Below are 14446 nucleotides of genomic sequence, written 5' to 3' on the forward strand. Positions count from 1 at the left end.
TACCACACGGTTCAATAATCGTAACTGAGAACGAATATGGACGCAACAATATCTACTTGGAGGGACACAGACCCCTGATGTCTTGAATTAATAAATAATTGGATAGAAGGCAGACCAAAATTCTAAATAATTTTAATAATAAAAAATGATTGGGTAGACCCAATACAGTGAAATTCAGGAAGAACAAGTGCAAATGAATCTTCTGAGCACTTGCATGTACACAGAATGGGGCGCTGCGGTTAGACGGCAGTTCCCAGGAATTCCGGGTCTTTTGATAGGTTCCTGGCTTAATATGAGAAGCAGCATTAAAAGAAGAGGAACGTCCTTAGCCTTAATCTAAAACAAATCTGTCCATTTCATAATTTTTTAATATTTAAATTTTGAAAATTGTCCTCAGCATAAATACCTCCGATTCTAAGACCTATACCTTGTGCTGCTCGGTAATGAGGTCCTTCATCTCTGTTTGCCTGCGCTAGTTGGGAAATGTCTTTCTCAAAACGTGACAGGAAGAACTGAGAGCAATGACTGACATATGATCTCTCTACCAAAAATAGCACACACCTAATAACTAAACTTAAATAGTTTAATTATGGTTCAAATATAATTAGAAATTCTAGAAGTTGGTTAGAAAAAAGGGACTCGAGCAAGATTCTTGAAGGGAGGATACAGCTCAAGTGGCAGAGCACACGCTTAGCATACACAAGGTCCTGGGTTCAATTCCCAGTACCTCCTCCAAAAATAAACAAGTAAGTAAACCTAATTACCTCCCCCTTCCCCCAATGCTTTTTTTTTAAAGAGCAAAATTCTTAGAATTTTTAATGCAGGGCAGTAGATAGACAGAAAAGGAGATTTACAAAAATCAATATTCTCCTACATGCAAGTGAAAAGAAAGTTAAAGATACAATGAAATTAAGCAAAGATTTCTTAGTTACAATACCAAAAGCATGTCCCATAAAAGAAAAAACTGACAAAATGGACCTCATCAAAACTAAAAACTTCTGTACTTAGATGCCATTAAGAAAATGAAAAGGTAAACAACAGGCTGGGATAAAATACACCAAACCCATACATGATATATCTAGAATATACAAGGCAGTCTTACAACTCAAAAAGAGGACAGGCCAATCAAACAATAGACAAAAGATGTGAACAGAAATGATGCCAAAGAAGATATACAAATGATTAATGAACACATGCAAACATGCTCAATAACATTATTAGATGCAGATCAGAACTCGAATGAGATGCTACTTCACATCCACTAGAATAAGAAATAAGACAGATAATAGTAAATGTCAGGGATGTGGAGAAACGGGAACCTTCATACATTGCCAGTGGGGATGTAAAATGATCCATCCACTTTGGAAAATAGTTTGGCAGTTTATCAAAAAGTTAAACATAAAGCTGCCATACCACCCAGCAATTCCCCTCTTAGGTATCCTCCCGAGAGAAATATGTCTACACAAAGACTCGCAAGCAAATGTTCACAGTGCCATTGCTTATAATAGCCCCAAACTGAAAAGTAACAGAAGGTGACTGGATAGACAAAATGTGTCATATCTATAAAATGGAAAATTACTCAGAAATAATAAGTAACAAACTACTGACACATGTTCTATCACAAATGAAAACATACAAAATAAAACAAGCCAGACACAAGAGACTACATGGTTCCATTCATAAGAAATGTCCAGAACAAGCAAATTTATAGGAACAGAAAGTAGATTAGTGGTTGCCTGGGGCTGGCGGTGGGCATGAGGGATCTCACTGAGGTCATAAAATTGTTGCAAAATTGATTTATGGTTATAGTTACACTACTTGGTGAAGTTACTAACAATCATTGAACCGTGCACTTGGAATGGGTAAAATTTTTGACATAAAATAAAGCCCAATAAACTTGTTTTAAAATACATACGCAATGTAGAAACAATCTTATATAGGAACAAAGAATTAAAAACTACTTAGCGATGACAATAAGATACACTCAAAACCTATAGGAAGATACTTACAAACTTTTCTGAGAAACACAATCAAAGATATGAATAAAGAGAAACAAACTACATATTATAAAGATGGCCTGGCCATTCTCTCAAAATTAATTTGAAGGGTTTAAGGCTCACCAGTCAAAACTTTAATCATTTATATTTTGGAACTAGACAAAATGATTAAACTTCATTTGAAAGAAGAAACAGAAGAGCTAAAACAAAAATAAAGGAAAGGAAAATGAAGACAGACGATGCAGACCTTTATATAAAAATATTACAACTCACAACAAAGCTACAATCCCTAAAAAGTATTGCATATGGAAGGACTGATGTATTGATGAAACAGAGTAAGAATGGATACTTTGAGGTAGTTTGATAGGCTCAAAATTTTGAATATGGTTGAGCAAACATCACAAACCAATGAGAGAAAGGACCCAGAAATCATGTGTTGGGTCTACTGATCACTTAGACACACAAAAACTGAATTTTATACACACACACACATACGTATATATAGAATATATAATTATATTCCATAACATAGTTTCTGTGAGTCTTCCTTGCCCAGGACTTCATACTTTGGAAGGCCATCTCTCCTTTACATAGTGTATTTCCGCGGGGCTGCCAATCAAAGCATTTCCCACCTTCCCAGGGGTGGGCACAGGCTCAGGCTGGGCAAAATACCCCATTTCATTGGTGGCAGTGACTGGCTCAGAGACACACATATTATCCAAACAAGATCAATCAGAGTCCCTGCAAGGAATCTGACTATGGTGCTGGGAAAGAAAGGGTCTCTCTTCCCCCTGGATCAGGCATGGGCCATTTTTCCAGCCAAAGAAAACCCATGCAAGAAAGAAGTCAACACTCAGAAGGAAGCAGAGCCCCAAGAGGAGAGAGAAAGCCTGGATGTCTCCCTGCTTAGGCCCTACAGCTGGTTACCCTGCAGCAAGCTGGACTCCTTTCCCGGGTATGTGAGATAATAAGTCTTCTTTCTAAGTTAGTTTGGCTTCTATCATTTGTAACCAAAAATGTTTTGATGAAAACACTCACTTTACTCAATAGTCAAAAAGTTTACCAAAGAATTTTAAAAGCTTAAAGGAAAAATTAAATAAACTATAATAAAATATAAGTGAATATTATTAAGCTGCTCTTAAAATGGGCGGGAAATTTCTAAGCATAAAAGTAATAAAATGGGTAGCGACAGTAACAAATAATTCATGGGAGAAGGAAATGTAATAGCCAGTAAACACATGAAATGCTCAAGTGTTTTGAGCTTAATCAGGATCCAAATGAGATACCATTTAACTTATAAAATGAGTAATATTGTAAACAATAATACTTAATGCGGGCGAGGATATTGTGAGGTGAACATCTCATAAACTGCTAGTGAAGAGTGGGAACAATACCTTTTTCAAGAATAATTTGGAAGTATCTATCAGCTAATAATCCTGTTTCTTGGAATCTCTCTGCAGAAGTATTGAGAAATACAGTAAAAATTTATATAGAAGTGAGTTCATGGCAGCCTTATTTTTGGTAGTAAAAGCTTAGATGTAATTTAAATATCCCATAATATGGTTACATTACATAAATTTTGGGATACTTGTAAGTAGAAGGGAATCTAGCTATAAGAGTGTTTTAGAAGAATATTTAGAGAATACATGTTACAATGTTACATTAAAAATCTATGATATTTTATCTACAGCATATGATTGCAATTTCATTTTTTCAAAATCTACATCAGAAGGAAACAGACTGATGCCCAGGTAACTTTTATTTCCTTTGCTTACAGATTACAAAGTTTTTCCATAAAAATATCAGATAAAAATTTGAATTGCTAGATCATATGGTAATTCTATTTTCAATGTTTTGAGGAACCTGCATACCGTCTTCCACAGTGGCTACACACTTACATTCCCACCAACAGTGAACTAGGGTTCCCTTTTCTCCACATCCCTGCCAACATTTATTATCTGCTGTCTTTTTGATGACAGGCATTCTAACAAGAGTGAGGTAGTCTCTCACTGTGGTTTTGATTTGGATTTCCCTGATGCTTAGTGATGTTGAGCATTTTTTTCATGTGCTTGTTGGCCATCTGTATGTCTTCTTTGGAAAACATGTCTATTCAGGTCTGTTGCCCATTTTAAAATCAGGCTGTCTGTTTTTTGATAAGAGAGTTCTGAGAGCTTTTTTATATATTTTGGATATTAACCCTTATCAGACATATCATTTGCAAGTATCTTTTCCCATTTAGTAGGCTGTCTTTTTGTTTTGTTGATGGCTTCTTTCATTGTACGAAAGCTTTTAAAAAACTGAAATTTTGCCATTTGCAACAACATGGATGAACATGGAGGCTATTATGCTTAGTGAAGTTAAGTCAGACAGAGAAAGACAAATACTGTATGCTTTCACTTATATGTGGAATCTAAAAAATATAATGAATGAATATAGCAAAACAGAAACAGACTAAGAGACACAGAGAACAAACCAGTGGTTACTAGCAGGAGAGGGTGGGAGAGAGGAACAAGACAAAGCAAGGGGATTAAGAGGTACAAACTACTAGGTATAAATAAACAAAGATACAAGGAGGTAATGCACAGGACAGGAATATAACTGATACTTTATAATAACTTTAAGTGGAGTATCGTCTGTAAGAAACAGTGAATCACTATGCTGTATACCTGAAAGTAATGTAACGCTGTTAATCAACTCTACTTTGATAAAACAAAAAACTTAAAAAGAAAGTGTATGACTTTGCTAGTTGCGTCCTATCTAGCAGATCACCCTCAAAGACGCTGGCATCAGTTCTCTCTCACCAACTTGTAATAGTCCCTGAGACATTAAGAGGTACTCAAAATTGATAAGCAAAATTGATAAAACAGTGCTTACAGTAGCAGAAGGGGCGCTTGTGTGCAAAGGTGAGGGAAGGGGAGCAGGGGGAGGAGATCATCCTAAGGTTAAGAAACAGCTTATGAGAATGGCTTTTGTTCAGCCTAAGAAGGCATCTCCATTTAGTTCTTCAACTTAGAATCGTGCCAAAGTCCTGCGACAATGGCTGAGCCATTGTGCCTACTTATATATTCAAGTCCCATCCAGACAGTGGGAAATTCCAAAGAAACAGGCATAATCAGTCGGACGTACTGTGATGCGGTTGTGCTTTTAATGAATGTGCAGAGGTTGTACGGATCAATTGTCCATTTGATTAATTCCTCTGGCAGGAGAGAATTAAATGTACTTAAGCGACACAGCAGCAAAAGCTGAATGTTCTTTAAAATGTGATTTTCTGTGTTGGGGCCAGTTGTTTTTTTTTTTTCTTTTCCCTAGGCAAAACATTTCTTGAGATAATAATGGAAGTCAATGAGAAAATGGAATTTGCCATATTACATATTCACTACCTACTGCTTCATCAGAAAAGCATCTAATGCGCAGAACAAGGTCAAGGTCTACATAGTATTCGCCATTCTTCGCAGCTAATCTTCCTTTAAAGTTTCTATTTGCATCATTTCATAGGAGAGGTGATAAATGCCTATTTCAGAAATAATTCATTGTCAAAACTTCACCCCTCCTTCTATAAGGCATTCGGCATTAGCATACCAGAGACCTTTAAATCTAAAAGAGGTCATTATCTTCTTCAACTCCTGGGCAGTTGTGAACACCCAGGGAAAAGAAAAGCCCTGTACTTTTTATCGCTTGGAACGATGCCTGATGTGTCAGTGGGAAGGAAGGAAATATTTTGAGTGGTATAGGAAGCCAGGCACATTATCCTGCGTCTCAGGGATCATTGCACTGCATTCACCCAAGAAGCACTTCTTGAGTGCAGATTACTTGCTGGACACAGTGCTGGGTCCTGGGGCAGAGCAGTGAGCAAACTAAAGTCAACGTTTTCGTGGAACATATAGTCCGGAGTGAAAGACAGACATTAATCAAGTTGCTCAAATATATAATAGCTTTGTTACTCTGTTCCAAGTGATATAAATTCCAAAACCATTAGCTCATAGTCCAAGGCAGGCAGAAAAACTCACTGCAAAGGAGAATGCTGTATCAGATGTCCTTCCTGTTTAGAGTGGGTGTCTTGCTGCGAATCACCATAAAGACAAGATACATGAGAGGGTCCACTCTGAATGAAGCCTGAGGTAGGAAAACTTTTCCTTGAACCCACAGCTAATGAGCCCCTCCAACTGACTGTGCCCCAGGAAAACCCAAGTAAAACCCTTGAGATGCTCAAACCCCCAGAGCTGCTGCTGCCTTTACTGTCCCAGCTGCAGAGAAATTGGCATACCCCCCGAACTGACCTTATCTTCCCTTTGTCCTAAGCTGGGGCAGGGAGGACAGGCAGCACCCAGATAAGAGCAGAAGACAGAGACATGCTCCCTCTTCTCTGGGAGCCAAGGACAGACAGAGTCCTGTGTGGACCCCTCCTCTGAGTCGACTTCCCCTTCCTGATTCAGTCGTTCTTACGATCCAGGTTTTCAATATTCAACAACAATTTACTTATCAACAGATGAACGGATTCAACACCTACTAGGTATTGGTGATAACAGCAACAAACAAGACAGACAGATGTCCCTGAGAACAAGAAGTTCATATTCCAAAGGGAAATGCTGCGAAGAACCAGAAAGGCAAGTTCATTTCAGAATGTGGGAAAAGTCAGGGAGAGGATAAACAGAAGGACACACAGGGTTATTGCTCCGTGTGTGTGTGTGTGTAGTTATGTGTGTGGTTGTGGGTGTGTGTATGGCTGCATGTGTGGCTCTGTGTGTGTGTTATATGGGTATGTGATTGTATGGGTATGTGTGTGTGTGTGTGGCTGTGTGTGTGTGGCTATGTGTGTGGTTGTAGGGGTGTGTGTGTGGCTGCATGTGTGGCTTTGTGTGTGTATTACATGTGTGTGGTTGTACCCGGTGTGTATGGGGGTATGTGTGTGTGTGTGTGGCTGGAGTGCAGGGGGCGAGGCGGCAGGGCAGGTGGCAGGATCCACTAGGTTCCACGAGGAATCCAGCTTTTAGTCTAAATGCAGTGGGGAGTGAGTGGAGATAGTGAAGTGACCTCTGCAGGCGCCCACAAAAGAGAGATGCAGGAGTAAGTGGGGAGCAGGCTGAGTGGGACTCTGGATGGAAGATCCCTCCAGCCTGGGCAGAGAAAAGAATTAAAGAAGTGAAAAGCGTGGGGCGAGATGTACCGTGAGGTCTGACTCTATGGATGATGCAGGGACTTCCAACTGCTTTGGACTTGGGACACATTCCTATTCACTCCATGAGCACAGGGATTACAATTTAACAAAATGTCATTTGGAAATATATCTGAGGATTTAGCCAGAACATGGGCGATGACACTTAACACAGGCAGAGAGAAAATTAAGTGAAAGATGGCCCAGCTCCTATTCGGCCATTTCAACCTTCACAATTTACGACAATCTCTTCCTTACCTACAAGTCACTTATGTAGGGTGAGCCTGTCACTCAGATATGCAGCTCTTTCCGGAGAAGAAGAGATTTAGTGTTCAATGGGATTACAAGGGGAAAGGGCATCAGCTTTTAACAGAATTTATAGGCAACTCTGCAGAATTAATATACCATTTCTCATGTGGACCACGACCTTATCTCCCTGTCCTCTCTCCTTTGCCCAGGTTCTCAGGAATCTTCATAAAGTAAGTTTTCATTGCTTTACTCCTCTGATGAAAAATTTTAATAGTTTATTACTACTGACTGGATAAAGAATGTAATTTTCAAACTTCACAGTCTGACTCTTAACCCATCTTCCCAGGATTCTTAGTAACTACTTTCCCCAAAGTCAAGGGTCTACTCCCTCTTCCAGGAACAGTTACTACCTCCATTTCACAGATGAAGAAATTAAGAATTAGGTCCTAAGTTTTTCATGGTCAAACAGCTGGTATGTGTCGCAGCTGGTAGTAGAATCCCAGGGTGTGGGACTGCCCAGTCATTCCTCAGAAAGTCACAGCTCATGGATTAGCTCTGGGGTGTGTTTTGATAAGGCCTCTGCCCTACACACTCTATTTTATTTCGCATCTGCTGTGTTAAGTCAGGCCTTCAGCCTGCAGCTCCATGGACAAATACAAGTGACAGTGGCCTTGTCCCTAGATGGCCTAGGCATCAGTGGCTGATGGCGTGCTCACCTGTCTGTCAAAGGCGTGATCACTAGGCGAGGTGTATTTCCCAGGTATTCATAGGAATACAGAAACTGGGCGTCACAGATGTTGGCAAAGCAGTGCTTGGCCTCGTCATCCCAGCGATGCCGCAGCTGGGACAGCCAGAGGAAAGCCTGGGCACTGTCCACCTAGAGGGAGACCGGAAGAACAGGTGGGTGAATCACAGGATTCAACAGGTAGCAGGAGGCCCTTGGGCCACAGGATACACAGGGCTCCGGATGACTTGGGTGTTGTGTACCAGTCAAGAGAGCAGCACGCTGCCCACCACAGCACAGAAGGCATGAGCTGATTGGATTACAGTTTTGCTAGAATTTAAAAGGTAGGCACAGCCACCACAATCCTCACCCAGCTCTCTGGCCAGTGCTGAGTCTGGGGGCCCCATGTTCTGGCCACATGTGAGTTGGCCTAACCCAAATTTTCATGGTGCAGCTGCCCACAAAGAGTGACACCCTGGCAAGTTTGGGCCTCACCTTCTGAGCGATCATCTTGGCCACCACATCCCGGGCGTGGACGTCGATGGTACATATGGTCATGATCTTCTGCCTGTCCCCCTTGGAGAGCTGGCCGATCAGCATAGAGATGAGGGTTTTGAGCTGAGCCACTTGCTTCTTGTAATAGTCCTTCATGGCGTTCTCATAGCCTTCCTCCAGCCTGGCAAATGCCATGCCCACCTCTGTGGTCCACCAGATCTGAGTGCAGGTCAGGGCCACCTGTGGTATCATGAGTCACTCAGTAAAGCCATCATCAGGACTGTCTCCAAAACCAGTCCACTCATTACTCAGCAGAATGTAACCATGGGGGTGACGTATGCCCCTTCCCTCCCTCTCCCACCAGCACTGATCCACTGGGTCACATGGCTCTAGATCCTTGGGGATGTGAAGTGGGTACACCACCAGTGGGGGAAACATTTTCTGCTCTTGAAAAATGTATCATTTGGTTAAGAACAACCAAAGGCTCGCTCTGGTCAATGTCGCTGCTGCACTGATCTTCCTGTTTTCACTTCCCAAGCGGCAGCACTCTTCCTGTGCCGGGGAGAATACCAGAACGCTGACTGAACATCTCAATGACACACGGTCTTTGCTCTGTTCTCCTGGAACCTGCTGTGGTCAGAGTATTCTAGTTTAATGAGCCACTGCTGACCACGTGTGACATATTTTCTCTTGCCCATAATACTTTCCTTACATTTTTTATTTCTTAGAACCTAGAACTTTGAAAGGCTTACTCTTGAAAGTTGGGGTGAATTACACTGGAATTCAGTGTGGTCAATATGATTTGCACTCTTCAGAGATTCAAAACAAATGAATGGAAAAAGTGATTCAAGTGAACTTTTCTTCTGTTTGCTGAGAAACTTAATACGGCAAATGGATGGCTCTGATTATCCATGGAGCAGGATTTAGAGACACTGGCCATCTGCAGTGTCACTGCTCTGGGTGATGTCTGTCTGTCACAGCAATGAGAGGTAACAAATTTTCTTGCCTCAAAATTCTGAATCAGGTAAACAGGAATCCTGGTGGGGATTATTCCCTTTGTGAAGGAGAGAATTCTGCTGTAGTAAAAAGCACCACTCCCTAATCTACCTGTTTTTGCCTCTGCATTTAGACACACTGGATTTTGTGAAGAAGCTCCTCCTGTGTTGTGGTCTTGTTGGGATGCTCTGGATGTGATGTGCCAATTACACTGTTAAAAAAACACCTCTTCCCCTCTGCAGCACTGGCTTATCTCTCTTCTCACTGTCTGTCGGCACTCGCTCTCAACATTTTCCCACCTTCTTCTCACTTGTCAACCTCCTGCAACGTCGCTCTTCTCTACCACGCCACTGAAGTGGCCTCACCAAGTTCGTGGATATTCCTTGGCCTCTTTATCTTGCTTGATCTCTTAGATGTGTTTGGCACAACTGACCTTTTACCTGCTGTCAACACTTTGTTTCGGTTTCCATGATTACCATTTCCTCGTGCTCCTTCTACCTGAAAAGGTACTGTTTCTCAATTCTGCTTTACTGGCTCCTCCTTGCCTACTCAGCCTTTGAATGATGCTCAAGGGTTTGCTCTACACCCTCATCTTCGTCCACATATTTTCTAAGGACACCCTGATCTACACCCAGGGCTTCAATTGCCACCAAACAGCTGTAACCCAATACACTAACACTTGTACTAGCCATTAACAGGGGAGGGAGGAGTGGTATATTGAAGCAGAGTCATTGAAAAAATCTCACTAGCTTTCCCCTCTCTCTTATTGCCCTTCTGAGAGTCTGGTAAAGGGATCAGACGAATCTCAGAATCAAATCAGACCCCCTCTCCCGGTCTATACGACGGTCTAGTTTCCTCTCCAGGCTCCATCGGCTGCCCCCCCCCCCCCCGTTCTTGCTGCAGCTGCGCTCAGCTCCTCAAAGGCTTTATGCTCCCCTTACTTCTCAGCCTTCGCCTGTGCTCTTCCCCATGCTCGATGCTCCTTCCCTCCATCCTTCACTCCTATTTCAGATCTCAGCTTGAACATTGCACTCTCAGGAGGGCGATCCCTGGGCCCTGATAGCCAGCTACATGCTCCCAGAGGACCCCGACCCTCCTTTATCGTCACACCCGGCCGCCCTGTGAGTGGCTGACTCCACACCAGTCTGTAACCCAGCAGGGCAGGGTATGTTGTCCTGCTTCCTGCTGGTCAACAGGAAGAGCTTGGCACAGACAGAGTGGGCTGGGCCAGTGAGCTGAATTATTCATATTCTCTCCCTCCTGTAGCCAAAGTAAAAATGGATAACTCTTCATTCTCCAAGGTCATGGCTGGCAATTCCCCTGCTCCTTCTTGCTGAGCCCTCGCAGACCAGCCTCTCCTGACTGTGACGCACAAGTAAGTCTGGCAACCCCAGGAAGGTGACAGAGGTCACCGAGGAAGAGAGCTAGTAGAGGATGGGGCCCACGAAGTCCCGGTTTGGAGAATACCTGAGCTGGATAGTCAAAGAGCCAGTGTTCCCTGGGCTTTTCTTCACAGGCAGTTACACCCTCTGTCATCTCACGCCTCACAGCGGCCTTCATGTGAGCAAGCACATGGGTCAACCATACTTCCACCTGAAGGAGGAACTCAGGGTTAGACGTTGGGCTCCTAAGAAGACGTGCTCAGTAATGCAGATTTCTTCCAGTCGGCCTGGGGGAGTGAAGAAAATGGAGCCCAGGCGTGATGTCCAACCCTAAATGACTGCCAGAAGGCACAGGGAGACATTTCGTTTGTGTAACGCAGGACAGCGATAGGTGAGAACCAGGCTCAATTAATGACAGGTGGATGTGCCCACTGGCCCCACAGGAGGGGCAGCAGGTTCAGGGGGTTTGGGGCTGCCACCCAGAGTTCACACAGGGAAACCTTAACCTGGGCTGAGCTGGCGTAAACAAGTCAATGGACTGTCATGACATCGTCCACACTGAGGATGGAGACATAGGCCAGGATTACACTTTCCGACTAAATGCTTTCTGGGTCTACAAAAAGAACACTCAAGGTTTGAGTCAAACCCAAGGGCCCTCTCATGAAACTGAGAGTGTCTGATTATTTTCTGGCACTAGAATTGCCTTCCAAGATACATGGTGATGAAGGTGGTAGAACACTGTAAAAGGTCTTTCTCCAGGTGTTACTCTGGACTAGATTAGAACTGCGGGCACAATGCTTTTTTGGATCATTTAGGACAACGAACAAGGAAGGGATCATACTTTAGTAGTGATAGTGAAAGATGGGAAGGCGTTTTTAGGAGAGAACCATTGCAAGCTTTGTGTTTTGTGAATTGTAGCTGGGAAACGAGGAGCCAGCAGCTCCTGGAGCAGGTGGCAGTTGGTCCTCCATGGAGCACAGCTGTGCAAGATGGATTTGTACAGAGAAGTCACCTCTCAGAAAAATGGTCGATTTCAAAGGGCATTTTTTCCCAGGGAAGATGTCAGTGTCCCAGACCCCCCTGAGGGGTGCTCCAGGGCTAGTCATGTGAACATCTCCTGGTGCTGCTAATCATTCTGAAATCCTCTCAGGTAGTTGTTTATGTGCATTTTATTCCTCTCTGCACAGGTCTTTGGTTAAGGAGATGTATGGATATTGACACATGTCCCTCCTGGAGAGGAAAGCGGGCACTGGAAGCTGCCCCAATGTTGGTTTGAGTCAAGGGAACTGCCCGTCCCAGGGCACAGACAGCAGTTCTGGCCCAACGTCACAAGGGCCATTCTGAAGGCTGATGCCATCTGTATGTGAGCGCAGACACTTGAGAGAAGAAGGACTTCTCCATTACCTACCTGCCCACTGCAGTCACATGGCTCGCTGAAGGCCACATACTCTTCTTCCTTGCTGTACATGCCAAGACTTATCTTGGTTGGTTTCCCACTGGCGTCTAGCTGGAATTGCATCTTGGCCATATTGTCAAAGAGTTTGGAAAGGTGGCGTTGAACCTATGAAGGAAACCAGGCCAAAGGAGTGGAGAGCATGACCAGGAAGTCACTTATTAGCATTGCTTAGAGTCTACCCCCTGGCAACCATCAGGGCGTTGGGTACCAAACACTTAGAAGGAAGCTTGTGGGAATGAAGAGAAGGTGAAGATGGGAGCCAACTGGATTGGGTAAAAGGAAGACAGATCTAGTGGGTATCGCGCACTAGCTGCAAACTAATGAAGCTGCAAAAGTTTGGTTAATTTCTGCTTGATCTACTACAGATGGAAACAGATTGGAACAAAACGTGATGATTAATTCATAAGCTCTCTTCTTAAAGAAACACTGCTGTAGGAGGAGATAGGCAGGGGACAGTCTGCAGAAGAATGCTAACATGCCCAAACCTGGAGGGTCAAGGGCAGTGGTGACGGTGGCCTGTGGAAGAAATGACTCAGTTGTAGGAACCACTTTGGTGTAGATCAACCTCTGGAGGGTCCAAAGCCAGAGTCAGCGTGCCCACACCGAGCAGAAAGCTTGGTCGTGACAGGGCTTTTCTCTAGCATGGCGTCTCGTGACACAGAGGCCCTTTACAGTGTGATGCCTTGGGCAGTAACTCTAGGAGCGATGCTACATAGAGCTGCACTGTGGTCCTGAGATGAGAGGAACAGCAGGTGAAGAAGAAACAACAAACAGAAAGCTGCCCCTAGCAGAGGTTGTTTTTAATACAACAGTCTGCTGGTACCCTGAGTTGTGGTCCTTAAGTTTACAACAATGAGCTCTCTAGCTTATGAGACGAGAGGAAAAATTCTAAGAGTGCTGAAGTAAACTGTGAAGGTACTAGAGGAGATCCCACCCACAGTGACTTGGAGCAAATACTGGGATGAGACAGACCTTTCTTTATCCAAGAGCAAATAGTGGATTAAAACAAAAACAACAACTAACATGAGAGCTATTAAGTTATCCCACAATTTAAAAGAAGGAGAAAGCAGGACTCAAGAGACAGAGTAAGCACATACATTAGAAGCTTTAATAAAGCAAAAAATAAAGGAAAAACAAGTAGTTCTTCTTTTAATAAAGGAAAAGAGGTAGTTATGAAAAATATCACATCATTTTGTTTTGAATTAAACAAAAGGAAAACATGAACTCCATAAAATACGAGGTGAAAGGCAAGAAGAGTTGGTAGAGGTAGAGAAATAAGGAAACCAACAAATGACACAGCACAGTTTGGAACATCAGCAATACAAAAGGACCAAATCAACACACACAAATTAAACATGGTGGATGAACTTGAGAAACTACAGAAGAACGCCAAGGAAGAGTACTAAGAGAGAAAAATATGTATGGATATATGCAAATATGTATGAATATAGGAAAGTAATCATCTCAACTCATGGAAATATGATTAACGTGAGAAAAAAATTATCCAGATGACTGGAATAGAAATATTACATAACAGCATACTGAAAGAAAACTTTTCCAAGACAGTGAAATTCCTAGTGAAAAAACTCATCACGTGTTAGAAAAATTAATAAAATAAAGCAGTATCTTAACATATAGACATTTTCAAAAATTAAAAATTAATTTAAATGTTTATTTCTATAGAGATTTAACTAGAAAGAAATTAGGCTACCTAGAAAGGTTTAAAAAAAAAAAAAAGCAGGCAGGCCTCAGATGAATTCTCTGTAACAAGAAACAGCAGAGCTATGTCTTCAGAGATTTGAAGGGAAATTGCTGTGACTCATGACTTCCAAACCCAGCCAGCCACTCACGTGTGAAAACTACAGAGTTGCAGGCACAGAATGACTTGGGAACTGTTCTGTCCTTCTTCCTCTCCCGGGGAAGAGGGTGGGGGAGGACTGCTTAAAGATTTACTCAAACTAAGTAAAAGATAAATAAAAATAAACATTTAAGAGT

The 14446-nt window shown here is 42.7% G+C and overlaps 1 protein-coding gene across 2 annotated transcripts in view; it reads right to left on the reverse strand.

Moving 5' to 3' along the window:
- DNAH9 (dynein axonemal heavy chain 9) overlaps nucleotides 1-14446 on the reverse strand; it is a 276427-nt gene that overhangs the window by 183862 nt on the left and 78119 nt on the right. For both annotated transcript variants that reach the window (XR_012499359.1, XM_074342145.1), the window contains exons 23-26: nucleotides 12404-12556; nucleotides 11081-11206; nucleotides 8618-8857; nucleotides 8115-8275 (exon numbers count right to left, since the gene is read on the reverse strand). Coding sequence is in view for 1 of the 2 variants with exons in the window: in XM_074342145.1 (XP_074198246.1) it covers nucleotides 8115-8275; nucleotides 8618-8857; nucleotides 11081-11206; nucleotides 12404-12556 (680 nt within the window). In the remaining variant the exon portion in view is untranslated. The remainder of the gene's footprint in view (nucleotides 1-8114; nucleotides 8276-8617; nucleotides 8858-11080; nucleotides 11207-12403; nucleotides 12557-14446) is intronic.

This window comes from Camelus bactrianus, chromosome 16 (assembly GCF_048773025.1).
Source record: "Camelus bactrianus isolate YW-2024 breed Bactrian camel chromosome 16, ASM4877302v1, whole genome shotgun sequence".
Taxonomy (NCBI): domain Eukaryota; kingdom Metazoa; phylum Chordata; class Mammalia; order Artiodactyla; family Camelidae; genus Camelus; species Camelus bactrianus.